We start from the raw sequence: 26,785 nt of genomic DNA, 5'->3' as shown, positions 1-26,785 counted from the left end.
AGCCACAGGTGCCACCCATACTCTTTTCTTAATAGTTTTTAAATGTACCATTGCATTATGCACATTAGGTGAGGTTCCCCCCCCAAGTACCCTCCTGCCTCCCGAGACCTAGTAATTTTTAATATTTTAGTGATTTTCTTTCCTGTATTCTCCTAATTATCTAATTTTATCTCATAAAAATTAATCTTAATTTTATTTCTCTAATGATAATTATAACAGTGTGTACAAGTATATATTTTTCACTTTACGTCTTACTTTTTGATCATTATTTATATTTATCATCATCACTGTACTTGAAATTATTGTTTTGAATTTTGGCCAGCAGGAAAGGCCTTTTCAACCACAAATTACATAGCTCTTCCTCTGCCTTGTCAGGTTTTTATACATAGAGCAATCCGTACACACATGCCATTTGGCATCAACTTTTATTTCTATGTATAGGTACATAATATATATTCTTAACAGAGAATGGGGTATTGTTATCTTTTTTAACTAGATTATGATAGCAATAAGTAAAATAAACTTGTACCTTATTTTGAAGATGTTTTCATCATTTACTTTAGAAAGTTGTATAGAAAGGGAAAACTGTAATAATTTAACTCAATATATTATGTAGCAATTAAAATTATAATTATGGGGCGGCGCCTGTGGCTCAGTGAGTAGGGCCCCGGCCCCATATGCCGAGGGTGGCGGGTTCAAACCCAGCCCCGGCCAAACTGCAACAAAAAAAATAGCCGGGCGTTGTGGCGGGCGCCTGTAGTCCCAGCTGCTCGGGACGCTGAGGCAAGAGAATCGCTTAAGCCCAAGAGTTAGAGGTTGCTCTGAGCCGTGTGACGCCACGCCACTCTACCCGAGGGCGGTACAGTGCGATTCTGTCTCTACAAAAAAAAAAAAAAAATTATAACTATGAATATAATTAAATATAATATATTTATAATTCAAGCTTTGTAATTATTATTAAATATATACATGAAAATTTGAGGTGTTGGGTTGATTTACATTTTTCTTCAGAATGTATTTTAATTTTCTTATGGCTTTATTTTTCTAATTTAAAAGCTAATGTTATGTACTAGAACATATTACTATCCTAGGGCTAAAATATTCATTTGGGAAAAAAAAATATTCCTTTTTTGTGACTATTAGGAAGTAGCATTTTTTTTTTCTCTGATGCCCTCAAAAGATTCTTACTTATGAGAACAAATTTAACCTTTGTATCTTTGACATGGTTGCTCCTATGACAGTGTAAAATTTATATATTTGCTGGCAGGATGCCCATAGCTCAGTGGTTAGGGTGCCAGCCATGCGGCTTGTATGTTCGAACCTGCCCCGGGGTATGGCTCAGTCGGTAAGGCGCCAGCCCCATATACCGAGGGTGGTGGGTTCAAACCCGGCCTCGGCCAAACTGCAACCAAAATATGGCCGGGCGCCTGTAGTCCCAGCTGCTCGGGAGGCTGAAGCAAGAGAATCGCTTAAGCCCAGGAGTTGGAGGTTGCTGTGAGCTGTGTGAGGCCACGGCACTCTACCGAGGGCCATAAAGTGAGACTCTGTCTCTACAAAAAATAAAATAAAAAAGCTGCCCGGAGCAGCGCTCCCCATGCTGTCTGCACGCCTGGCGCCCACGCTGCTCAGTCCCTTCCTGCGGCGATCCGCTCCCACTGTAGGGCGCCATGGCCTCTGGGAGACGCTCCTGGGGAGGCGGTGCGCGGCCGCCGCCTCCTCCGGGCCCGCGGCGGACCTGGGCCCTGAGCCTCCTCATGGCCTCACGGAGGCTGAGAGTTATGAAGGAAGCCCTAACATGCAGGAGCGGTTTCTGTTCCCCGAGTACGTCCTGGAGCCTGAGCCCGCGCCCACCCGGAAAGAGCTGCTGGAACAACTGCAGCAGCAGCACCAGGAGAGGGAGCAACCCAGGCGGACGCAGAAGCCACGGGTCGGCCGCCGGGCGCACCCTGTCGTGGGGCACCCGGACCCGGCGGTGCCGCCCAGCGGCCAGCACTGCTCGGGTTGCGGGGCAGAGCTGCACTGCCAGGACCCCGGCGTGCCCGGCTACCTGCCCAGCGAGAAGTTCCTGCGCGCGGCGCAGGCGGACGGCGGGCTGGCGCCGGCCGTGGGCCAGCGCTGCTGGCTCCTGGTGCACCACCAGCGCGCCCTGCGCCTGCAGGGGAGCCGCGAACAGTACTCTGAGCTGGTGAGCACCGCGCTGCGGCGGCCCGGGCCCGCCCTGGTGCTCTACATGGTGGACCTGCTCCACCTGCCCGACGCCCTGCTGCCCGACCTGCCGGCACTGGTAGGCCCCAAGCAGCTGATCGTGCTGGGGAACAAAGTGGACCTGCTGCCCCAGGACGCCCCTGGCTACCGGCAGCGGCTCCGGGAGCGGCTGTGGAACGACTGTGCCCGCGCCGGACTTTTGCTGGCCCCTGGCCACGGAGGGCCACAGCTCCCCAGCCGGGACGGGCCGCAGGACAGAGAGGAGAATTCGAATCGGTCGGACAGGTCGTGCACGGTGGTCCGGGACGTGCGTCTCATCAGCGCCAAGACTGGCTATGGCATCGAAGAGTTAATCTCGGCACTTCAGCGCTCCTGGCGCTACCGTGGTGATGTCTACCTGGTAGGATCCACAAACGCTGGCAAGTCCACTCTCTTTAACACGCTCCTGAAGTCCGATTACTGCACCGCCAAGGGCGCCCAGGCCATCGACCGGGCCACCATCTCCTCTTGGCCAGGAACTACATTAAACCTTCTCAAGTTTCCTATTTGCAACCCAACTCCTTATAGAATGTTTGAAAGGCACAAAAGACTTAAAGAAGATGCAGCTAAAGCCCTAGAAGATCTTAGCGAGCAAGAACAACATCAACTTAATGTTTTGAAAAAGCATGGCTATGTAGTAGGGAGAGTTGGAAGAACATTCTTGGATTCAGAAGAACAGAAGGATGAAGATGCCTTTGAATTTGATGCTGATTCACTTGCCTTTGACATGGAAAATGAACCCGTTACAGTTGAACCTACATCCACCAAACAAGTAGTATTGACTGCACAAGATGTGAGAGATGCCCGCTGGTTTTATGACACGCCAGGAATTACAAAAGAAAATTGCATTTTAAATCTTCTAACAGAAGAAGAAGTAAAGATTGTTTTGCCAACAAATTCCATTGTTCCAAGAACTTTTGTGCTTAAACCACGAATGGTTCTATTTTTGGGTGCTCTAGGCCGCATTGATTTCCTACAGGGAAACCAGTCAGCCCGGTTTAAGGTTGTGGCTTCCAACCTCCTCCCCGTGCACATTACTTCCTTGGACAAGGCGGATAGTTTGTATGAGAAGCAGGCAGGTCACACGTTACTGCAGGTTCCAATGGGTGGAAAAGAAGGAATGGCAGACTTTCCTTCTCTTGTTGCTGAAGACATTATAGTAAAAGAAGGACTTGGGGAATCCGAAGCGGTTGCTGACATCAAGTTTTCCTCTGCAGGTTGGGTTGCAGTAACGCCTCGTGGGAAGGACAGATTGCATCTCCGAGGCTACACACCTCAAGGAACGGTTCTGACGGTCCGGCCCCCGCTCTTGCCGTATATCGTTAACATCAAAGGACAGCGCATCAAGAAAAGTGCGGCCTATAAAACCAAGAAGCCTCCTTCCCTCGTGTATAATCTGCAGAAGAAGAAAGGATAAATGTATGAGGCTGACTTTGTTCCTGCTGGATATTGACCATAACAAGACACATTGAAATTATATTAAATATGGGAGGCACCTGTGGCTCAAGGAGTAGGGCGCCAGCCCCATATGCCGTGGGTGGCGGGTTGAAGCCCGGCCCAGCCAAAACTGCAAAAAAAGAAATTATATTAAATATAGCCTATGGGCGGTGCCTGCGGCTCAAGGAGTAGGGTGCCAGTGCACATGCCGGAGGTGGCGGGTTCAAACCCAGCCATGGCCAAAAATTGCAAAAAAAAAAATAAAATAAAATAAATATAGCCTATAATAAAATTCCCCTGCTCCTACCCCATTTAAAGATCTTAACAGTTGACCTTTTTTTTTTTTTTTTTGCAGTTTTTGGCCAGGGCTGAGCTTTGAACCTGCCACCTCTGGCATATGGGGCCGGCGCCCTGCTCACCCAACAATGACCTTTTTTTTTTTTTTGTGGTTTTTAGCCGGGGCTGGGTTTGAACTCGCCACCTCCGGCATATGGGACCAGTGCCCTACTCCTTGAGCCACAGGCGCCGCCCAACAGTTGACCTTTTTAAACTAACCAGGACTGTGCCTATTCATAATGTACTGAGCTTGTAAATAGAGGTTATGTATCTATTTCTTTTCTTCTCTTTTTTTTTTTTTTTTTTTGGAGACAGGAGTCTTGCTGTGTTGGTAGAGTGCTGTGACGTCACAACTCACAGCAACCTCCAACTCTTGGGCTTGGGTGATTCTCTTGCCTCAGCCTCCCTAGTAGCTGGGACTGCGGACACCCACCACAACACCCAGCTATTTTCTTGTTGCAGTTTTCATTGTTGTTTAGCTGACCCGGGCCAGCCTTGAACCAGCCAGCCTCGGTGCATGTGGCTGGCACCATGACCACTGTGCTACAGGCGCAGAGCCCTTTCTTACAGGGTATGTTTACGGTATATATTTGTGACCCATTTATATAAAAAGAAAGCCTGATATATTCAAGTTTCTCCCACTGCTTTTTTTTTTTTTTTTTTGAGACCAGATGTCATTTCTGTCATTTGGAGTCTGTAGTTGACAAGGCAAGTTAACAGTCACATGAAAAAATAATACACTGGCTTATAAGTAAAAGTGAATAGTCATCCGTGGACACAACTGGTAGAACATTTTGCGCCTTCCATCTCTAGGTCTAAGGTAACGGTTTTCCAAGTCCTCATCCTTTCCCAGCAAGTGTGAAGAAGGGGATAGAGTGGAGAGCAAGCAGCTTCCCTATTTAAAGGAAGGGGAAAAGCTGGATGTTACACACATTGGTTTACACAGTCTGTTGATAAACGTCATGTGGCCACCCCCCCCCCAATGAAACTGGGAAGTGAAGGAGGAAATGGGCACTGTTTCAGATTTTTACTGACAAGTGGAGAATAGATATTGAGAACAAGTAGAACTTCACCTAACACAATTTAACAGTGTCTAAGAATCTTTCATAAAGATGTGTGTTCCTGGGCGGCGCCTGTGGCTCAGTGAGTAAGGCGCCGGCCCCATATGCCTAGGGTGGCAGGTTCAAACCCAGCCCCGGCCAAACTGCAACAAAAATAAGGCCGGGTGTTGTGGCGGGCGCCTGTAGTCCCGGCTGTTCGGGAGGCTGAGGCAAGAGAATCGCCTGGGCCCAGGAGTTGGAGGTTGCTGTGAGCCGTGTGACGCTATGGCATCCTACCCGGGGGCGGTACAGTGAGACTCTGTCTCTCCAAAAAAGAAAAAAAGAAGAAGAAGATGTGTGTTCCTAGTATCTGTAGTCTATTCCACAATCAGGAGAGCACTTAACTACCCATGTTATTAACATTGGCCTGTCTGTACCTGTACAACATGTATCGATCAGACGGCTTTACTTTTGATTATTCCTAGGTGAGTTTTACTACAGCTGTGTAGAAACAATCGGCGCGTCTCAGATCCTAACACTGAGATAAATGCTGGTGGGTTAAGCTGGGCTGAAATGCAGTTAGATCCGTGAGTGTCTTGATGGACCTGTGTTCTCTCCCGACATGTGGAAGCCCTGTGTACTTCACACCCTCCTTTTCTGCTAAGTCTCCTTACACTAAATATGACAAGTTTTTTAAGATGCAACTTACAACTTTGAAAATCTCACTTTCATAGTGTTTCAAAGGGTAGTATAGTACTAGTGGTATGTTGGGGGAGATGTTCTTCGTGTGTAAAACCGTTTCAGCGTGGATGGCATCCCTCATCCCCAGACACTGGACGCCAGTAGCAACTCCCTCTGCCCATCGGTCATTAAAACTGAAACGTAGCCCCAAGGTTTCCAACTGCACCTCTAGAGGGCAGTAGTTCCCAAGTTGAGAAAATCGACCGGCGTTTTTTAGGTTTCACTGGCAGGTTTTTTGGAGGGAATGAAATACCATTAATTTTACTACAAGTTAAAATTGCGCTCCAAGCACAATGGCTCATGCCTGTAATCCCAGCATTTTGAGAGGCCAAGACAGGAGGATCACTTGAGGCCAGGAGTTGAGACCAGCATAGACAAAGTAGCAGAGACAGTGTCTCCACAAAAATTTTAAAAACTTGGGTGGTGCCGGTGGCTCAGTGAGTAGGGCGCCAGCCCCATATGCTGAGGGTGGCAGGTTTGAACCCGGCCCCAGCCAAACTGCAAGAAAAAAATAGCTGGGCGTTGTGGCGGGTGCCCGTAGTCCCAGCTACTCGGGAGGCTCAGGCAAGAGGATCACCTAAGCCCAGGAGCTGGAGGTTGCTGTGAGCTGTGATGCCACCGCACTCTACCAAGGGTGACACTTTCAAAACTTAGCCAGGTATGGTAGTATGCACATGTAGCCCCGGCTCCTTCAGAAGTTGAGGCAAGAGGATCTCCTGAGCCCAGGAGTTGCAAGTCACAGTGAGCCATGATCACAGCACTGCACTCCAGCCTGGGAGACAGAACAGGACCCTGTCTTTCCAAAAAAAATTGTAGTCTTTATCTTTCTATTTGTAGTTGAAAACAAGAATTCACAGTTCAGAGCTTAGTCCTGAATCTTTTTTTTTTTTTTCCCCTTAAATAGAGACAGGGTCTCACTTGTGGCCCAAGCTAGAGTGCAATAGTGCAGTCATGGCTAACCGTGACCCTGAACTCTTGGGATAAAGCAACGTTCCCACCTCTGCGGCAGCGGGGGCTACAGACACACACCAGCACACCCAGCCTGAATCTACTGAGATAGCATTGTTTTTAATTTCTGGAGAAGTGGCGGTGCCTGTGGCTCAGTGAGTAGGGCGCCGGCCCCATATGCCGAGGGTGGCGGGTTCAAACCCAGCCCCGACCAAACTAACAAAAAAATAGCCGGGCGTTGTGGCGGACGCCTGTAGTCCCAGCTGCTCGGGAGGCTGAGGCAAGAGAATCTCGTAAGCCCAAGAGTTAGAGGTTGCTGTGAGCCGTGTGATGCCACGCACCCTACCTGAGGGCAGTACAGTGAGACTCTGTCTCTACAGAAATATATATATATATATAATTTCTGGAGAAGTAAAATAACTTACAGAAATATATTTTAGAGAGGAAAACAAAAAAATAAATAAATAAATAAAAAATAGCCGGGCATTGAGGCGGGCATCTGTTTGAGCCCAAGAGTTTGAGGTTTCTGTGAGCTATGATGCCACGGTACTCTACCGAGGGTGACATAGTGAGACTCTGTCTCAAAAAAAAAAAAAATAAATAAATAATACAAAGATATATATATTTTTACACTTGGCGAAAAAAACAATAATCTGGGAAAACATTTGTAACAAGGCATAAGAAGAAATAACATTTATGTAAAAAGCTCATACAGATGAGTTTCATGTTTTTTTTTTTTTTTTCCTTTTCTTTTTTTTTTGAGACAGAGTCTCAGTTTCGCCCTTGGTAGAGTGCCATGAAGTGACAGCTCACAGGAACCTCAAACTCTCAGGCTTAAGCGATTCTCTTGCCTCAGCTTCCCAAGTAGATGGGGCTAAGGCACCCACCACAACGTGCAGCTGTTTTTTGGTTGTAATTGTCATTGTTGTGTAGCAGGCCTGGGCCAGGCTCAAACCCACCATCCTCAGCGTACATGGCTGGCGCCCTACTCACTGAGCTACAGGTGCTGAGCCAGATGAGTTTTTAAATAGGCTTCTTAATACCCCCGGTACTTAAAAGGAAAAGGGGCACGACCGAGGACTGCTAGGAAAAACATAGATGGGAAAATGTTCAACCGTGATGCTAATAACCAAGGAAATTTTTGAAGGAGTGCTCGCTTTGGCAGCACATATACTAAAATTGGAAATTTTGAAGGAGTGTTTTGTATTTTTCCATCAATTGAGCAAAAACGTAAAGTATTTGACATACTGCCAGACTGATAAGGGTAAGGTACAACAAACACCCTGAGGCATTATTTATGTCATAATTTTTTGAAATTCTTGTGGAAAGCAATTCAGCAACATGAATCAAACATAAACATATTCATGTCATGTAGGAGTGGATGCCAATGAAATCCTTCACACAGACACAAACAAAGATGTTCATTTCAGCGTGATCTGTTATAAAACCATTAGAACCTTAATATCAATCAGAAGGTATTTGTATATATTACACATTTTAAGTAACATTCGAAGGTAATATTTTAAACTTTGACACAAGTGAAAACACGTGAAATCAATATATCAAATTTTATATGCATAGTCACACATTGTGAATTAGTTTTTAAAAGGCAAGAAAGGACTATATGAATTTACTTACATATTTGCAAAATATTGTGTTAGTGAGGTTATGAATTTTAAATATTTTTCTCATACTTTTCTATATTTTCTGAGTATATATTTTTAATTGAAAAAGACTTAAAATAATATCCTAAAGACTAAAATATATATAACTGATTTTTCCACTTTTTGCTTGGTACCAATGTGAGAATTTGTAGGTTTAGGTTCTTTGAAGAATGTCTTGCATTGCTATAGGAGACAGCTGGCTTTGCAGAATTAGCTAAACTGAGAGATTCCTGGGTTCTGGCTGCTGTTCTGTCCCTGTTGACTTATTTATTTATTTATTTTAGATTTTTGGTGTTTTGATTTTGTGACAAAGTCTTACTTTGTCACCCTTGGTAGAGTGCCATGGCATCATAGCTTACAGCAACTTCCTGCTATTCCTTTTTAGAGATGGGGTCTCACTCTTGCTCAGGCTAGTCTCAAACCTGTGAGCTCAGACAATCCACCTGCCTCGGCCTCCTAGAGTGCTGAGATTACAGTCATGACCCACTCTGCCCGGCCTGTTTAATTTAGTATTTAGAGACAGGGTCTCAGTCTATTGTCCAGGCTCTTAGAGTGCAGTGACATCATCATAGTTCACTGTATCCTCAGACTTCTGGTCTCAAGCAATCCTTCTGCCTCAGCCTCTGAGAACCACACTCAGCTAATTTTTCTTTTTTCTTTTCTTTCTTTCCTTTTTTTTTTTTGCAGAGACAGGAGTCTTGCTCTTGCTCAAACTGGTCTTGAATTTCTGACCTCAAGCAGTCCTCCTGCCTTGGCCTCTCAAAGTGCTAATATTAATGGCATGAACCACTGTGCCTGGCCACTGTTGGCTTTAGATTTTATTTTTCTTACCTTTTTCATTCATAATGCCTGAAACTTGACTAGACTCTCTAAAAGTTTTAAAATACTGATAAAAAGAATCTTTAAAGACTGGTACACTGGCTCATGCTTGTAATCCTAGCACTTTAGAAGGCCAAGCTGTGAGGATTGGTTCTTGAGGCCAGTGTTCAAGTATAGCCCAAGCAACATAGCAAGACCTTGTATCTACAAAAAACAGAAAACTTTGCTGGGCATGGTGGCATGTACCTGTGGTCCCAGCTACTTGTAAAGGCTGAGGCAGGAAGATCACTACAGCCTCGGAGTCTTCATTGAGCTATGATAATACCACTGCTTTCTAGCTCAGGCAGCGTAGTGAGACTCTGTCAAAAAAAAAAAAAAAAAGAATCTTTTTAATAAAAGGAAAGAGCCATACTTTGACTTACAGTTATAACTGTTAAGGACTGTTAAGTAGATAACTAAGTGAAGATACAACTGCAATATCTTAGAAGGCATGTGGACCTACTGTTCTATGTATAAAGGGAAAACTAGAGGCCAAGAGAAGTCAAGGAAGTTATGATCTCAATTAGTGTTAATTTTGTTAATAAATTATATCTCACCCTTAATTTGATATCATCTTTATTTTATTTTTGTATTTTTGTCACCGTTGGTAGAGTGCTGTTGCATCACAGCTCATAGCAACCTCAAACTCTTGGGCTTAAGTGATTCTCTTGCCTCAGCCTCCCTAGTAGCTGGGACTACAGGCGCCTGCCACAACGCCTGGCTATTTTTTGGTTGGAGTTGTTGTTTGCCAGGCCCAGGCTAGATTCAAACTCACCAGCTCTGGTGTATGTGGCTGGCGCCCTAGCCGCTGAGCTACAGGAGCCAAGCATAAAGAGTTTTATAAAGCTTTTTATATTTGTAACTTATATGAAGTATAATTATATAGAGAACTAGTAAAAGTCCATGTATTTCAGACATTTATAACTGAGTTAATTCTCTGAATGTATAAAGAATTTTTTTCGTCTCCTTTTTCTTGTGTAAAGAATTTCAAAGTGAATTTATGTGAAGCAGAATTCATCTACACTGGTCTGCTAGGATTGTTAGATTAATCTTTTGAGATTCTGAGTCAAATTTCTGGTTAATTGTTAATGAACTAGAAACTTTTATTAATTTTTTATGGCATAATAGGTACAGAAAGATCTGCTTCTAAATTAGTATCAGAGGTTGAATTTATAATATTGTAAGTGTAACGAAGAAGAAAGCCTTTAAAATTTTGGTGCTACTACAGTGCTGGAATTGGAAGAGCACTGCTGTCTGTATTTGCTTTGCCTATATTTACCTAGCGTCAAATTAAAACTGAAATCCAGCATTTACAATCATCATCAGTATCCTATCTTCTATCTTTAATTACCTATCTGAAAATTTGAAAAATAGCCATTTTTAAATAGTTTTCTTTGATAAAATGTTTCCCCTTAAATTTGTGGTTTCAATACCCACCTCTTCCAAGGAGCTTCCTCCAGGTTATTTCATTCATTTGCCAACTTTGAGGTTGATTTCTGGCTTACTTACATTTTTTCCTTTCAACTGTTCCTAGAAGTTATTGTGATAAAAATAATTATGCTTATATCAATTATATGTTTCCAAATAAGTCTATATACTTATTAAGGCCTTAGGTTTCTATCATATGACAATACCCATGTTATCCACGGTACAGTGCTGTATGTTTTATTTCTAAACATTGATAATTTTTGAAGCTCCATTGAGAATGTTGTTTTTTTCCCCCATCCAAACAGCTACACACTACCTCACAGAACATCAACCTGGGACCATCTGGAAATCCTCAGTAGGTTTAATTTGTTTCAAACCATCCTTTGACTAAATTTTGGGAAGATCTTTTTTGAGAGTATGCAGATATGCATAATTATACCAGTTTAATTGGAGGCCTATGAAATATAACCATGGTTACAGTGAAGATAGTACTGTCATATGCTTCACTAATTGCTGCTCTAACTTTTTATTGCTTTAGTAGAGCCTTGAGGAGTTTTTAATCCACATATTTTTGGTTGGTTCTGCTGTTTTGTCATTGTCACTTTTCTGGTCTTATTTTGGGGGAGAGTATGCATTTGGAGAAAATCAGTTGACCATACTTCCCAGGGGACAATAAGTTCTTGGAGGGATCTACGAGGTAGTCAGAAGGAAAGTGCCCTTGCAAGCGTGATTAATATCCTCCTGGCATTCTGTTGTTGGTTCACCCTACTTGTTAGCCAGTTTGTTCCAACGGAGTCTTGATGGACATTAGTATGTTAAGGCTAGTAAGCTTTATTTATTCAGTTTCTCCCCATATTCACATTTATTTGAGCATGGGGAACATTTTGAGAAACACTGAGCAATACTGAACGATATCAGGGTTGGCAGGTATAGACTTCATCTGGAATGTCAAGTCCAGCAGTTCATTGGAAGTGAATGGCTACAATACTCCATACAAAGAAGGATTCCAGGGCTGCTTAGCTCCGTTTGAGAAAAGCCCTGAATGATTAATGACGTCTGCCACGGATTGGAGAGTTGTGGTGTTGCATCCTTACTTTATCCTCACAGGCTTATTGGATTAATTACAAAGTATTATTTCATCCCAGGGCACCAGGCTTTCTCCACCCTCTTGGTCTCCTTGGAGAGTGAGTACGGACAGATGAGAGAAGTGATCCAAGGATTGAGTCCTGGGACACTTCAGCATCGTGAAGTCAAGGAATAACCGGTAATAGAGACAGAAAGGGCAGTCTGTGAGACAGGAGGAAAACCAAGAATGTAGTTTCCCAAAGTCAGGGGGGTAATTAACTCTGTTCACGTTGCTGTTAGTGCAAGTAAGATGAAAGTTGAAGATTGGCTGCTAAACTCTGAGCAGTCTGTGGTGTGATGGGCCCGCGACCGAGGGGTTCGCAAGAGATCCAGAGGAGGACAGCAGGTGGAGACAGTTTACAAAACTTCCTTGAGTTTTCCTGCAAGGAAAGCAAAGAAATGGAATGCTAACTAGAGGAAGTTTGTTTGTGAGCATTCTTTTCTCTTATCACAGCATTGAAGAAAAATGGAAATTTGCTTTTAGTTAGGGTTCATCAGAGCAGTTAACAATGGGTGCCATTGGTATGGCCTTAGTTATCCTGTTTCCTATGTCTGAGGGATTGGCGTGTTTTTCACTCTAAATGTGTTTAGAAATATGTTGATATCTCTGCATGTTATTAGAGAACAAAATAGTCCAAAGAGCGGGTTTTTAAAGAAGAAAAACATCTAAATGTAGTTAACTATTTATCTCACTAATCTTTACCTGTCACTGTTTAACCTGGCCCTGGTGTTTGAATTAACTATTTTGATAATAAATTGAAGCAAATTTTAAATCTAAATGGAATCATTCCCCTCTCCCTAGTTTAAAATATTACCTTCGAATGTTACTTAAAATGTGTAATATATACAAATACCTTCTGATGATATTAAGGTTCTAATGGTTTTATAACAGATCACGCTGAAATGAACATCTTTCTTTTTGTCTGTGTGAAGGATTTCATTGGCATCCACTCCTACATGACATGAATATGTTTCTATTTGATACATGTTGCTGAATTGCTTTCCACAAGAATTTCAAAAAATTATGACATAAATAATGCCTCAGGGTGTTTGTTGTACCTTACCCTTATCGTCTGGCAGTATGTCAAATACTTTACGTTTTTGCTCAATTGATGGAAAAATACAAAACATTCCTTCAAAATTTCCAATTTAAGTATATGTGCTGCCAAAGCGAGCACTCCTTCAAAAATTTCCTTGGTTATTAGCATCACGGTTGAACATTTTCCCATCTATGTTTTTCCTAGCAGTCCTCGGTCGTGCCCCTTTTCCTTTTAAGTACCGGGGGTATTAAGAAGCCTATTTAAAAACTCATCTGGCTCAGCACCTGTAGCTCAGTGAGTAGGGCGCCAGCCATGTACGCTGAGGCTGGTGGGTTTGAGCCTGGCCCAGGCCTGCTACACAACAATGACAATTACAACCAAAAAACAGCTGCACGTTGTGGTGGGTGCCTTAGTCCCAGCTACTTGGGAGGCTGAGGCAAGAGAATCGCTTAAGCCCGAGAGTTTGAGGTTCCTGTGAGCTGTCACTTCATGGCACTCTACCGAGGGCGAAACTGAGACTCTGTCTCAAAAAAAAAGAAAAGGAAAAAAAAAAAAAAAACATGAAACTCATCTGTATGAGCTTTTTACATAAATGTTATTTCTTCTTATGCCTTGTTACAAATGTTTTCCCAGATTATTGTTTTTTTTTCACCAAGTGTAAAAATATATATATCTTTGTATTATTTATTTATTTTTTTTTTTTTGAGACAGAGTCTCACTATGTCACCCTCGGTAGAGTACCGTGGCATCATAGCTCACAGAAAGCTCAAACTCTTGGGCTCAAACAGATGCCCGCCTCAATGCCCGGCTATTTTTTATTTATTTATTTATTTTGTTTTCTTCTCTAAAATACATTTCTGTAAGTTATTTTACTTCTCCAGAAATTATATATATATATTTTTTTTGTAGAGACAGAGTCTCACTGTACCGCCCTCGGGTAGGGTGCCGTGGCATCTCACGGCTCACAGCAACCTCTAACTATTGGGCTTACGCGATTCTCTTGCCTCAGCCTCCCGAGCAGCTGGGACTACAGGCGTCCGCCACAACGCCCGGCTATTTTTTTGTTAGTTTGGTCGGGGCTGGGTTTGAACCCGCCACCCTCGGCATATGGGGCCGGCGCCCTACTCACTGAGCCACAGGCGCCGCCACTTCTCCAGAAATTAAAAACAATGCTATCTCAGTAGATTCAGGCTGGGTGTGCTGGTGTGTGTCTGTAGCCCCCGCTGCCGCAGAGGTGGGAACGTTGCTTTATCCCAAGAGTTCAGGGTCACAGTTAGCCATGACTGCACTATTGCACTCTAGCTTGGGCCACAAGTGAGACCCTGTCTCTATTTAAGGGGGAAAAAAAAAAAAAAGATTCAGGCCTAAGCTCTGAACTGTGAATTCTTGTTTTCAACTACAAATAGAAAGATAAAGACTACAATTTGTTTTGGAAAGACAGGGTCCTGTTCCGTCTCCCAGGCTGGAGTGCAGTGGTGTGATCATGGCTCACTGTGACTTGCATCTCCTGGGCTCAGGAGATCCTCTTGCCTCAACTTCTGAAGGAGCCGGGGCTACATGTGCATACTACCATACCTGGCTAAGTTTTGAAAGTGTCACCCTTGGTAGAGTGCGGTGGCATCACAGCTCACAGCAACCTCCAGCTCCTGGGCTTAGGTGATCCTCTTGCCTGAGCCTCCCGAGTAGCTGGGACTACGGGCACCCGCCACAACGCCCAGCTATTTTTTTCTTGCAGTTTGGCTGGGGCCGGGTTCAAACCTGCCACCCTCAGCATATGGGGCTGGCGCCCTACTCACTGAGCCACCGGCGCCACCCAAGTTTTTAAAATTTTTGTGGAGACAGGGTCTCTGCTACTTTGTCTATGCTGGTCTCAACTCCTGGCCTCAAGTGATCCTCCTGTCTTGGCCTCTCAAAATGCTGGGATTACAGGCATGAGCCATTGTGCTTGGAGCGCAATTTTAACTTGTAGTAAAATTAATGGTATTTCATTCCCTCCAAAAAACCTGCCAGTGAAACCTAAAAAACGCCGATCAATTTTCTCAACTTGGGAACTACTGCCCTCTAGAGGTGCAGTTGGAAACCTTGGGGCTACGTTTCAGTTTTAATGACCGATGGGCAGAGGGAGTTGCTACTGGCGTCCAGTGTCTGGGGATGAGGGATGCCATCCACGCTGAAACGGTTTTACACACGAAGAACATCTCCCCCAACATACCACTAGTACTATACTACCCTTTGAAACACTATGAAAGTGAGATTTTCAAAGTTGTAAGTTGCATCTTAAAAAACTTGTCATATTTAGTGTAAGGAGACTTAGCAGAAAAGGAGGGTGTGAAGTACACAGGGCTTCCACATGTCGGGAGAGAACACAGGTCCATCAAGACACTCACGGATCTAACTGCATTTCAGCCCAGCTTAACCCACCAGCATTTATCTCAGTGTTAGGATCTGAGACGCGCCGATTGTTTCTACACAGCTGTAGTAAAACTCACCTAGGAATAACCAAAAGTAAAGCCGTCTGATCGATACATGTTGTACAGGTACAGACAGGCCAATGTTAATAACATGGGTAGTAAGTGCTCTCCTGATTGTGGAATAGACTCCAGATACTAGGAACACACATCTTCTTCTTCTTTTTTTCTTTTTTGTAGAGACAGAGTCTCACTGTATCGCCCCCGGGTAGGATGCCATGGCATCACACGGCTCACAGCAACCTCCAACTCCTGGGCCCAGGCGATTCTTTTGCCTCAGCCTCCCGAACAGCTGGGACTACAGGCGCCCGCCACAACACCCGGCCTTTTTTTTGTTGCAGTTTGGCCGGGGCTGGGTTTGAACCTGCCACCCTCGGCATATGGGGCCGGCGCCCTACTCACTGAGCCACAGGCGCCGCCCAGGAACACACATCTTTATGAAAGATTCTTAGACACTGTTAAATTGTGTTAGGTGAAGTTCTACTTGTTCTCAATATGTATTCTCCCCTTGTCAGTAAAAATCTGAAACAGTGCCCATTTCCTCCTTCACTTCCCAGTTTCATTGGGGGGGGTGTGGCCACATGACGTTTATCAACAGACTGTGTAAACCAATGTGTGTAACATCCAGCTTTTCCCCTTCCTTTAAATAGGGAAGCTGCTTGCTCTCCACTCTTTCCCCTTCTTCACACTTGCTGGGAAAGGATGAGGACTTGGAAAACCGTTACCTTAGACCTAGAGATGGAAGGCGCAGAATGTTCTACCAGTTGTGTCCACGGATGATTATTCACTTTTACTTATAAGCCAGTGTATTATTTTTTCATGTGACTGTTAACTTGCCTTGTCAACTACAGACTCCAAATGACAGAAATGACATCTGGTCTCAAAAAAAAAAAAAAAAAGCAGTGGGAAAAACTTGAATATATCAGGCTTTCTTTTTATATAAATGGGTCACAAATATATACCGTAAACATACCCTGTAAGAAAGGGCTCTGCGCCTGTAGCACAGTGGTCATGGTGCCAGCCACATGCACCGAGGCTGGCTGGTTCAAGGCTGGCCCGGGTCAGCTAAACAACAATGAAAACTGCAACAAGAAAATAGCTGGGTGTTGTGGTGGGTGTCCGCAGTCCCAGCTACTAGGGAGGCTGAGGCAAGAGAATCACCCAAGCCCAAGAGTTGGAGGTTGCTGTGAGTTGTGACGTCACAGCACTCTACCAACACAGCAAGACTCCTGTCTCCAAAAAAAAAAAAAAAAAAAAGAGAAGAAAAGAAATAGATATATAACCTCTATTTACAAGCTCAGTACATTATGAATAGGCACAGTCCTGGTTAGTTTAAAAAGGTCAACTGTTGGGCGGCGCCTGTGGCTCAAGGAGTAGGGCACTGGTCCCATATGCCGGAGGTGGCGAGTTCAAACCCAGCTCCGGCCAAAAACCACAAAAAAAAAAAAAGGTCATTGTTGGGTGAGCAGGGCGCCGGCCCCATATGCCAGAGGTGGCAGGTTCAAAGCTCAGCCCTGGCCAAAAACTGCAAAAAAAAAAAAAAAAAGGTCAACTGTTAAGATCTTTAAATGGGGTAGGAGCAGGGGAATTTTATTATAGGCTATATTTATTTTATTTTATTTTTTTTTTTGCAATTTTTGGCCATGGCTGGGTTTGAACCCGCCACCTCCGGCATGTGCACTGGCACCCTACTCCTTGAGCCGCAGGCACCGCCCATAGGCTATATTTAATATAATTTCTTTTTTTGCAGTTTTGGCTGGGCCGGGCTTCAACCCGCCACCCACGGCATATGGGGCTGGCGCCCTACTCCTTGAGCCACAGGTGCCTCCCATATTTAATATAATTTCAATGTGTCTTGTTATGGTCAATATCCAGCAGGAACAAAGTCAGCCTCATACATTTATCCTTTCTTCTTCTGCAGATTATACACGAGGGAAGGAGGCTTCTTGGTTTTATAGGCCGCACTTTTCTTGATGCGCTGTCCTTTGATGTTAACGATATACGGCAAGAGCGGGGGCCGGACCGTCAGAACCGTTCCTTGAGGTGTGTAGCCTCGGAGATGCAATCTGTCCTTCCCACGAGGCGTTACTGCAACCCAACCTGCAGAGGAAAACTTGATGTCAGCAACCGCTTCGGATTCCCCAAGTCCTTCTTTTACTATAATGTCTTCAGCAACAAGAGAAGGAAAGTCTGCCATTCCTTCTTTTCCACCCATTGGAACCTGCAGTAACGTGTGACCTGCCTGCTTCTCATACAAACTATCCGCCTTGTCCAAGGAAGTAATGTGCACGGGGAGGAGGTTGGAAGCCACAACCGTAAACCGGGCTGACTGGTTTCCCTGTAGGAAATCAATGCAGCCTAGAGCACCCAAAAATAGAACCATTCGTGGTTTAAGCACAAAAGTTCTTGGAACAATGAAATTTGTTGGCAAAACAATCTTTACTTCTTCTTCTGTTAGAAGATTTAAAATGCAATTTTCTTTTGTAATTCCTGGCGTGTCATAAAACCAGCGGGCATCTCTCACATCTTGTGCAGTCAATACTACTTGTTTGGTGGATGTAGGTTCAACTGTAACGGGTTCATTTTCCATGTCAAAGGCAAGTGAATCAGCATCAAATTCAAAGGCATCTTCATCCTTCTGTTCTTCTGAATCCAAGAATGTTCTTCCAACTCTCCCTACTACATAGCCATGCTTTTTCAAAACATTAAGTTGATGTTGTTCTTGCTCGCTAAGATCTTCTAGGGCTTTAGCTGCATCTTCTTTAAGTCTTTTGTGCCTTTCAAACATTCTATAAGGAGTTGGGTTGCAAATAGGAAACTTGAGAAGGTTTAATGTAGTTCCTGGCCAAGAGGAGATGGTGGCCCGGTCGATGGCCTGGGCGCCCTTGGCGGTGCAGTAATCGGACTTCAGGAGCGTGTTAAAGAGAGTGGACTTGCCAGCGTTTGTGGATCCTACCAGGTAGACATCACCACGGTAGCGCCAGGAGCGCTGAAGTGCCGAGATTAACTCTTCGATGCCATAGCCAGTCTTGGCGCTGATGAGACGCACGTCCCGGACCACCGTGCACGACCTGTCCGACCGATTCGAATTCTCCTCTCTGTCCTGCGGCCCGTCCCGGCTGGGGAGCTGTGGCCCTCCGTGGCCAGGGGCCAGCAAAAGTCCGGCGCGGGCACAGTCGTTCCACAGCCGCTCCCGGAGCCGCTGCCGGTAGCCGGGGGGTCTTGGGGCAGCAGGTCCACTTTGTTCCCCAGCACGATCAGCTGCTTGGGGCCTACCAGTGCCGGCAGGTCGGGCAGCAGGGCGTCGGGCAGGTGGAGCAGGTCCACCATGTAGAGCACCAGGGCGGGCCCGGGCCGCCGCCGCGCGGTGCTCACCAGCTCAGAGTACTGTTCGCGGCTCCCCTGCAGGCGCAGGGCGCGCTGGTGGTGCACCAGGAGCCAGCAGCGCTGGCCCACGTCCGGCGCCAGCCCGCCGTCCGCCTGCGCCGCGCGCAGGAACTTCTCGCTGGGCAGGTAGCCGGGCACGCCGGGGTCCTGGCAGTGCAGCTCTGCCCCGCAACCCGAGCAGTGCTGGCCGCTGGGCGGCACCGCCGGGTCCGGGTGCCCCACGACAGGGTGCGCCCGGCGGCCGACCCGTGGCTTCTGCGTCCGCCTGGGTTGCTCCCTCTCCTGGTGCTGCTGCTGCAGTTGTTCCAGCAGCTCTTTCCGGGTGGGCGCGGGCTCAGGCTCCAGGACGTACTCGGGGAACAGAAACCGCTCCTGCATGTTAGGGCTTCCTTCATAACTCTCAGCCTCCGTGAGGCCATGAGGAGGCTCAGGGCCCAGGTCCGCCGCGGGCCCGGAGGAGGCGGCGGCCGCGCACCGCCTCCCCAGGAGCGTCTCCCAGAGGCCATGGCGCCCTACAGTGGGAGCGGATCGCCGCAGGAAGGGACTGAGCAGCGTGGGCGCCAGGCGTGCAGACAGCATGGGGAGCGCTGCTCCGGGCAGCTTTTTTATTTTATTTTTTGTAGAGACAGAGTCTCACTTTATGGCCCTCGGTAGAGTGCCGTGGCCTCACACAGCTCACAGCAACCTCCAACTCCTGGGCTTAAGCGATTCTCTTGCCTCAGCCTCCCGAGCAGCTGGGACTACAGGCGCCCGGCCATATTTTGGTTGCAGTTTGGCCGAGGCCGGGTTTGAACCCACCACCCTCGGTATATGGGGCTGGCGCCTTACCGACTGAGCCATACCCCGGGGCAGGTTCGAACATACAAGCCGCATGGCTGGCACCCTAACCACTGAGCTATGGGCATCCTGCCAGCAAATATATAAATTTTTACACTGTCATAGGAGCAACCATGTCAAAGATACAAAGGTTAAATTTGTTCTCATAAGTAAGAATCTTTTGAGGGCATCAGAGAAAAAAAAATGCTACTTCCTAATAGTCACAAAAAAGGAATATTTTTTTTTCCCAAATGAATATTTTAGCCCTAGGATAGTAATATGTTCTAGTACATAACATTAGCTTTTAAATTAGAAAAATAAAGCCATAAGAAAATTAAAATACCTTCTAAAGAAAAATGTCAATCAACCCAACACCTCAAATTTTCATGTACATATTTAATAATAATTACAAAGCTTGAATTATAAATATATTATATTTAATTGTATTCATAATTATAATTTTTTTTTTTTTTTTTTTTTTTTTTTTGTAGAGACAGAATCTCACTGTACCGCCCTCGGGTAGAGTGGCGTGGCGTCACACGGCTCACAGCAACCTCTAACTCTTGGGCTTACGCGATTCTCTTGCCTCAGCCTCGCCCGGCTATTTTTTTGTTGCAGTTTGGCCGGGGCTGGGTTTGAACCGCCACCCTCGGCATATGGGGCCAGCGCCCTACTCACTGAGCCACAGGCGCCGCCCCATAATTATAATTTTAATTGCTACATAATATATTGAGTTAAATTATTACAGTTTACCCTTTCTATACAACTTTCTAAAGTAAATGATGAAAACATCTTCAAAATAAGGTACAAGTTTATTTTACTTTTTGCTATCCTAATCTAGTTAAAAAAATAACAATACCCCATTCTCTATTAAGAATATATATTTATTATGTACCTATACATAGAAATAAAAGTTAGTTGATACCAAATGGCATGTGTGTACGGATTGCTCTATGTATAAAAACCTGACAAGGCAGAGGAAGAGCTATGTAATTTGTGGTTGAAAAGGCCTTTCCTGCTGGCCAAAATTCAAAACAATAATTTCAAGTACAGTGATGATGATAAATATAAATAATGATCGAAAAGTAAGACGTAAAGTGAAAAATATATACTTGTACACACTGTTATAATTATCATTAGAGAAATAAAATTAAGATTAATTTTTATGAGATAAAATTAGATAATTAGGAGAATACAGGAAAGAAAATCACTAAAATATTAAAAATTACTAGGTCTCGGGAGGCAGGAGGGTACTTGGGGGGGGAACCTCACCTAATGTGCATAATGCAATGGTACATTTAAAAACTATTAAGAAAAGAGTATGGGTGGCACCTGTGGCTCAGTGAGTAGGGCGCCGGCTCCATATACCGAGGGTGGCGGGTTCAAACTCAGCCCCGGCCACACTGCAACAACAACAAAAAATAGCCGGGCGTTGTGGCGGGCGCCTGTAGTCCCAGCTGCTCGGGAGGCTGAGGCAAGAGAATAGCTTAAGCCCAGGAGTTGGAGGTTGCTGTGAGCCGTGTGACGCCACGGCACTCTGCCCGAGGGTGATACAGTGAGACTCTGTCTCTACAAAAAAAAAAAAAAAACAGAAAGAGTGTAATTGTGATGGACATATTAATCAGTTCAATGTAAACATTTCACATTGTATATCAAATCAGTTATCCTGCCATAATGCATCATAATTACAAAGGTATCATAAATGCATCAAGGTACACAGTTATGATTTAATAAAAACAAAAAAATTTTAAAAAGTAAAAAATAAATAAACAAATAAATTGAAAAAAATTACTAGGTCTGGGTGGCAAAAAATATGGGTAATACTTTATTAACTGCTATTTTCAAATTTTTCTTTAATTCACTTATACTACTTTTTATTACATAAATATTCATCCTATAAATTTTATATGAAATAGAGATCAGAAAAAAAAGTGATCAGTAAGTTGTACATGTTTGTCTTTATGTATTTTATTTAGCAGAAACCTACTATGGATGAAGTTACTTCATTTTAAGTATATGTTGCCCTAAAGTTGCCACTAATTTCAACTTTGGGGGAATGGTATTTTTTCTGTTAAAAAAAATTCCTCTTACTACCTTCTGAATGCTTCTTTCATCGTCATCTTCAGATGGATCTGACTGGTGTTTTGGACTGTCCATTGGAAGGAATGCTCTGACATCTGGACTAAAAACAAAAATGAACTTTATTATAACTTCAACAGCATTTCTACAGGTTTTCTGCCTTTTAAAATAGAAACCAATATAGAAATAACTATATTAGCACTGATAGTAAGAAAGCCAACAAAATCTATTAACATTATAAAAGCAATAAGAAAATTATTTTTTTAAAAAACAAGGAAACCAACAGACAAATGGGCAAAGGCATAAAGAGGTAGTTGATAGAGACAACGTAAATGACAAAGCAAATTTATGAAGATGCTAACTTCACTAATAACCAAAAAATATAAATTAAAACAAGAAGGATATACCATTTTATATCTACTAACAGACAAAAATTAGGAAGATAATACCAGGGGTGGTGCCTGTGGGTCAGTGAGTAGGGTGCCGGCCCCTTATACTGAGGGTAGCGGGTTTGAACCCAGCCCCAGCAAAAAAATAGCCGGGTGTTGTGGCAGGATCCTGTAGTCCCAGCTACTTGGGAGGCTAAGGCAAGAGACTCGCCTAAGCCCAGGATATGGAGGTTGCTGTGAGCTGTAACACCACAGCTCTCTACAAAAGGCGACAAAGTAAGACTCTGCCTCTAAAAAAAAAAAAAAAAAGAGGGGAAAAAGAAAGCTAATACCAGAAGTTAGTAAGGACTTAGGGAAAGAGACACCCTCATGTATTGCTGGTGAGAAGACAGAACAAGACAACTTTTCTGTAAAGAAACCTGGCAATACTTGCTGAAACTGTGTATGCATTTTCTCTGGGCCCAGAAATTCCAGTTCTAGGAATTAAACCATACAAAAATTATGTGCAGGACCAGGCAAAGGCATGTAGTAACCATGACATTCACTGCAGGATTCTCTACAGTAGGAATTTGAAGCAAAGTAGGCATCAGGGAAATCAACTATGCTAACAGACTACAGAAAATATCAGTCAGCAGCCAGAAACAAGGAACCGTAACACAGGATATATATATTTCCTTTCTATCTACATATATATATATATATATATATATATAAATATGTGTACACACAAAGCATCAGTAAGTCTAATTTTAACAAAGTTACATAGATACAGATATGCAAGCACATATATCCAACATATTAACCTGGATGTCAACGGTGACGATGAGGAAATGGTTACGAAGATCAAGGCTGAGGAGAAAGACACAGCACCCACAGCACAGTGGTTCTGGCGCTGGCCAAATGCACCAAGGGTGGCGGGTTTGATCCCGGCACGGGCCAGCTAAACAACAATGACAACTACAACAAAAAATAGCTGGGCGTTGTGGCAGGTGCCTGTAGTCTCAGCTACTGGGAGGCTCAGGCAAGAGAATCACTTAAGCCCAAGAGTTTGAGGTTGCTGTGAGCTGTGACACCAAAGCACTCTACCAAGGGCAACATAGTGAGACTCTCTGTTGCCAATAAATAAATAAATACATAATAAAGAGAAAAAAATGGACTAAAATGAAAGATGGGCCACGCGTGGATTAGTGACAATTCTGAGGAATGATTCACTCTCTACACCTGGTACAATGTACATTCGTTGCAGGGAATTCAAAAGATAAACAATTACAAACAATATACATTCATTGCAGGGAATTCAAAAGATAAAAAAAAAATTTTTAAAAAGGGAAGGGCTGGCTCGGCACCTGTGGCTCAAGTGGCTAAGGCACCAGCTACATACACCTAACCTGGAAGGTTCGAATCCAGCCTGGGCCTGCCAAACAACAATGATAGCTACAACCAAAAAATAGCCAGGCGCTGTGGCGGGCGCCTATAGTCCCAGCTACTTGGGAGGCAGAGGCAGGAGAATCTCTTGAGCCCAGGAGCTGGAGGTTGCTGTGAGCTGTGATGCCATGGCACTCTACCTAGGGTGACAGCTTGAGGCTCTGTCTCAAAAAATAAATAAATAAATAAAATACAAATAAAAAGGGAAGGGCTGGCATGAATGTAAAATGGTACAGCTGCTGTGAAAAACAGTTTCATAGTTCCTTGAAAAGTTAAACAGTTACTGTATGTCCCCACAATTCCACTCCTGGGCATATATCCAAGAGAAATAACAACACATGAGTATGTTCACACAAAAACTCACACAGGACTACTCAGAGCAGCATTATTTTTTGTTTGTTTGTTTGTTTTGGATTGAATGAATAAATGTGGGGGATGCCATTTTCCACAGTGGTGCTGGAAAGGCTGGCACCTGTTTTCATTCCCTGACAGGAACCTGGGGAAGCCACCCTTAACAGTGGGGCAGGATTTAGGAGAGGAAAGGGAGGGGCCACATAAAGAGAACACACAAGGCTAGGGAAGGGCTTCTGTAATTGCCTTTAAATTCTTTTTGTTGGCTGTATCTGTTAAGTGTGATAAGATATTATTAATCTTTGGACAATCTGGCCTTGAATACCTGAATGAACTCTTGTTAGTGGGTTCACTTAGGTCTCTTCACCTCCCTAAATGCTTCTTGAATGAATGCTGGCAGAAGCATGACAAGGCCCTATAAGACAGTCCATGTATCTTTCCGGTACATTTCTTGTGAATGATTCACAAGAAAGATCCCGGAATGTTGCCTTAAACTGACCAGAATTAAGTTGCTTGATGATAAATTCTATCTGGCGGGGCGGTGCCTGTGGCTCAAGGAGTAGGGCGTCGGTCCCATATGCCAGAAGTGATGGGTTCAAACACAGTCCCAGCCAAAAACGAAAAAAAAAAAAAAAATCTGGTGGATCATTTCAGTGTTGCCTTCTTTGATGAAGCAGTGTAGGATGTCTTCCATCCCCATTGCTCTCACTTCCTCCTGGATGGACAGAATAGAAAGGATGCTGTACAGAGCTCCATTCACATACGGCTGGATCTCGTGGCTTTTATGGCCAAGCAGATCTGAAAGGACTTTGAGCACGAGGCCTGCCACCTTGGCACACATGTTCTTCCCTGCATTCCGGAGGCAGAGGTTCATAAGCAAAGCCACTAAGAACTCCAGTGTGTAGTCAGACAGGCAATCAGAGTCCTTCAGAATATCAATCAGCCAGAAGATGAGACCATCTTGAAGCGATGCAGCGGGCGCCTGAGGCTGAACTTTTGCAAGGCCCCAAGGACATTCTCCTGGGTGATGACATCCTTGTCCTCCTTCAGCCTTCCCTCCAGCATCCACAGCACCATTTTGTTCTGAGCAAGGTAGAGGTGACCTTCAGCTAGTGACGCAAAAGCGTTGATGAGCCTGGCCATGTACTGCCGCACCACCTCACTCTTTGCGTGCAGCAAGTGAAGCACATTTCTCTGGTTGTGGGTATGACAGTCCAAGAGGTCGTTGCTGATGTAGGCCTGCAGAACCGCCTCCCTCTGCTCTCCAGGACGGGAGGTGCTCAAGCGCCAGCGCAGAGCCTGCAACAAGAAGGCTTTTAAACGATCACTCCCCCAAATCAAATCCTTCTTCAGTTTCTCATAATCCAGGGAGGGCAGTAATGGGACATCTTTCAGTCTCACGGGTGCCAAGGAAGCTTGTAACATGGTGGAAGCCGTCCCAGGCCTTGTGAAGTCCACGCTATGAGCCAGGCTCTGCCACATCTGGTTGCTGAAGAGGCAGACACGGACACTCTGGAGGTACTCAGGAGTGATCGTCTTGCCACTGACTGTGGCCTGAGAGAATCCGCCAGCTCTGCTGTGACTCCAATGAGATTGTGGTAGTCTGCTTGGATCTTACTGTACGTCTCAGGTAGGTCACTGACCTAAGTTCAGCTCTGACCAGCTGCTGGTGGAGCTGCTGCAACATCTCTTTGTTACTTTGTCCATTCTCCTTATACACTGTTAAAAGCTTCAGCGTGTTGCTATCTTTAAATATTAAAGCTAGAAACTTTTCCAACTTCAACTTTAACTCTGGAGTCCAGGAATGCTGAAAGAGTTCTTTAAACGAAGGGTGTACCATAGGGTTGGGAAGAAAAGGAAGGGCATAGAAAGGAAGAAACTCGGTGGTCTGGCTCAGCGCTGCTCCTTTGGTCTCCAGGTAGGTTTTGAAGTAAGAAATCCTTTCCTCCAGCTCCTCTCTGTCCGGTCTCCCTACGGAATGTTTCAGAGGATAGATGGCAAAATGGATGTGAAGATAGAATTCCAACTTCTGGGCAAGGGCGTCACCATTTTGGATGAAACTGGGAATGTGTTCTTCCCATAAATTGAAGAACACCTTCTGGTCTCCATTGTCAAATGCAGAGACAAGAGCCTTCTGAATTATCAATGATTTAGAGTCCTGTAAAGATCCACCTGCTGTTTTACATAATGGTTTTCCTTTTATTTTGCATTCTTTGGAAAATGTTTTCAAGGTATCTTCAAATTCAGCAAAATCTAAATACTCTTTCACTAGTTCGAGTATTTCAGATTCATGAGCCAGAATATCCTCCATATTGTACTGTTCCTGGTAATTCTCACAGGAAAAATGTCTGTACTTCGGCCGCGGACCAGCCTCCACCCTACAGCATTATTCATAATAGCTAAAAAGTGGAAACACCCCAAATATCCATCAGTGGATGAATGGATAAACAAAATGTGGTTTATGATCAAGTGATTCTCTTGCCTCAGCCTCCCAAGTAGCTGGGACTACAGGTGCCTGCCACAACACCCAGCCTTTTTTTTTTTTTTTTTTTTTCTTAGAGACAAGGTCTGGCTCTGACTCAGGACGGTTTCAAACACATGAGCTCAGGCAATCCACCCGACTCAGCCTCCCAGAGTGCTAGGACTACAGGCATGAGCCACCACACCCAGCCGAAAGGATCACATATTGTGATCCTTTTCTATTTGTTTATTTATTATTCTATTTGTTTCCATTTGATTTGACTATTTGATTTGATTCTATTTGTTTATTATTAGCTTTGCCAAAGCTAGACCACAAAAAATTGATTAAAAACTCAACTTGTTCCTCTCCACGGAAATCTTTTTTTTGAGACAGAGTTTTACTATGTCGCCCTGGGTAGAGTGGTGTCACAGCTCACAGCAACCTCAATCCCTTGGGCTTAAGCAATTCTCTTGCTTCAGCCTCCCAAACAGCTGGGACCACAGGTGCCTGCCACAATGCCCGACTATTTATTTTGTTGTTGTTGCAGT

At 44.4% G+C, this 26,785-nt stretch overlaps 2 protein-coding genes and 2 pseudogenes across 2 annotated transcripts in view; 1 reads left to right on the top strand and 3 right to left on the bottom strand.

Annotated features, from left to right (window-relative positions):
* Positions 1 to 26,785, bottom strand: part of LOC128563315 (minichromosome maintenance domain-containing protein 2-like) — a 304,071-nt gene that overhangs the window by 132,730 nt on the left and 144,556 nt on the right. The gene's annotated exons all lie outside the window — the stretch shown is intronic.
* Positions 1,590 to 3,818, top strand: LOC128563557 (nitric oxide-associated protein 1-like). The gene has a single exon (XM_053558947.1). The coding sequence runs from the start codon at positions 1,595 to 1,597 to the stop codon at positions 3,659 to 3,661; it is 2,067 nt and encodes a 688-aa protein (XP_053414922.1). The 5' UTR covers positions 1,590 to 1,594; the 3' UTR covers positions 3,662 to 3,818.
* Positions 17,074 to 19,308, bottom strand: LOC128563559 (nitric oxide-associated protein 1-like; annotated as a pseudogene).
* On the bottom strand, positions 24,024 to 26,087 carry LOC128563564 (lisH domain-containing protein ARMC9-like; annotated as a pseudogene).

Source organism: Nycticebus coucang, chromosome 13, assembly GCF_027406575.1.
Source record: "Nycticebus coucang isolate mNycCou1 chromosome 13, mNycCou1.pri, whole genome shotgun sequence".
NCBI classification, from domain to species: domain Eukaryota; kingdom Metazoa; phylum Chordata; class Mammalia; order Primates; family Lorisidae; genus Nycticebus; species Nycticebus coucang.
The sequence above is the reverse complement of the archived record's forward strand: the minus strand, read 5'-3'. Positions and strand labels throughout refer to the sequence as shown.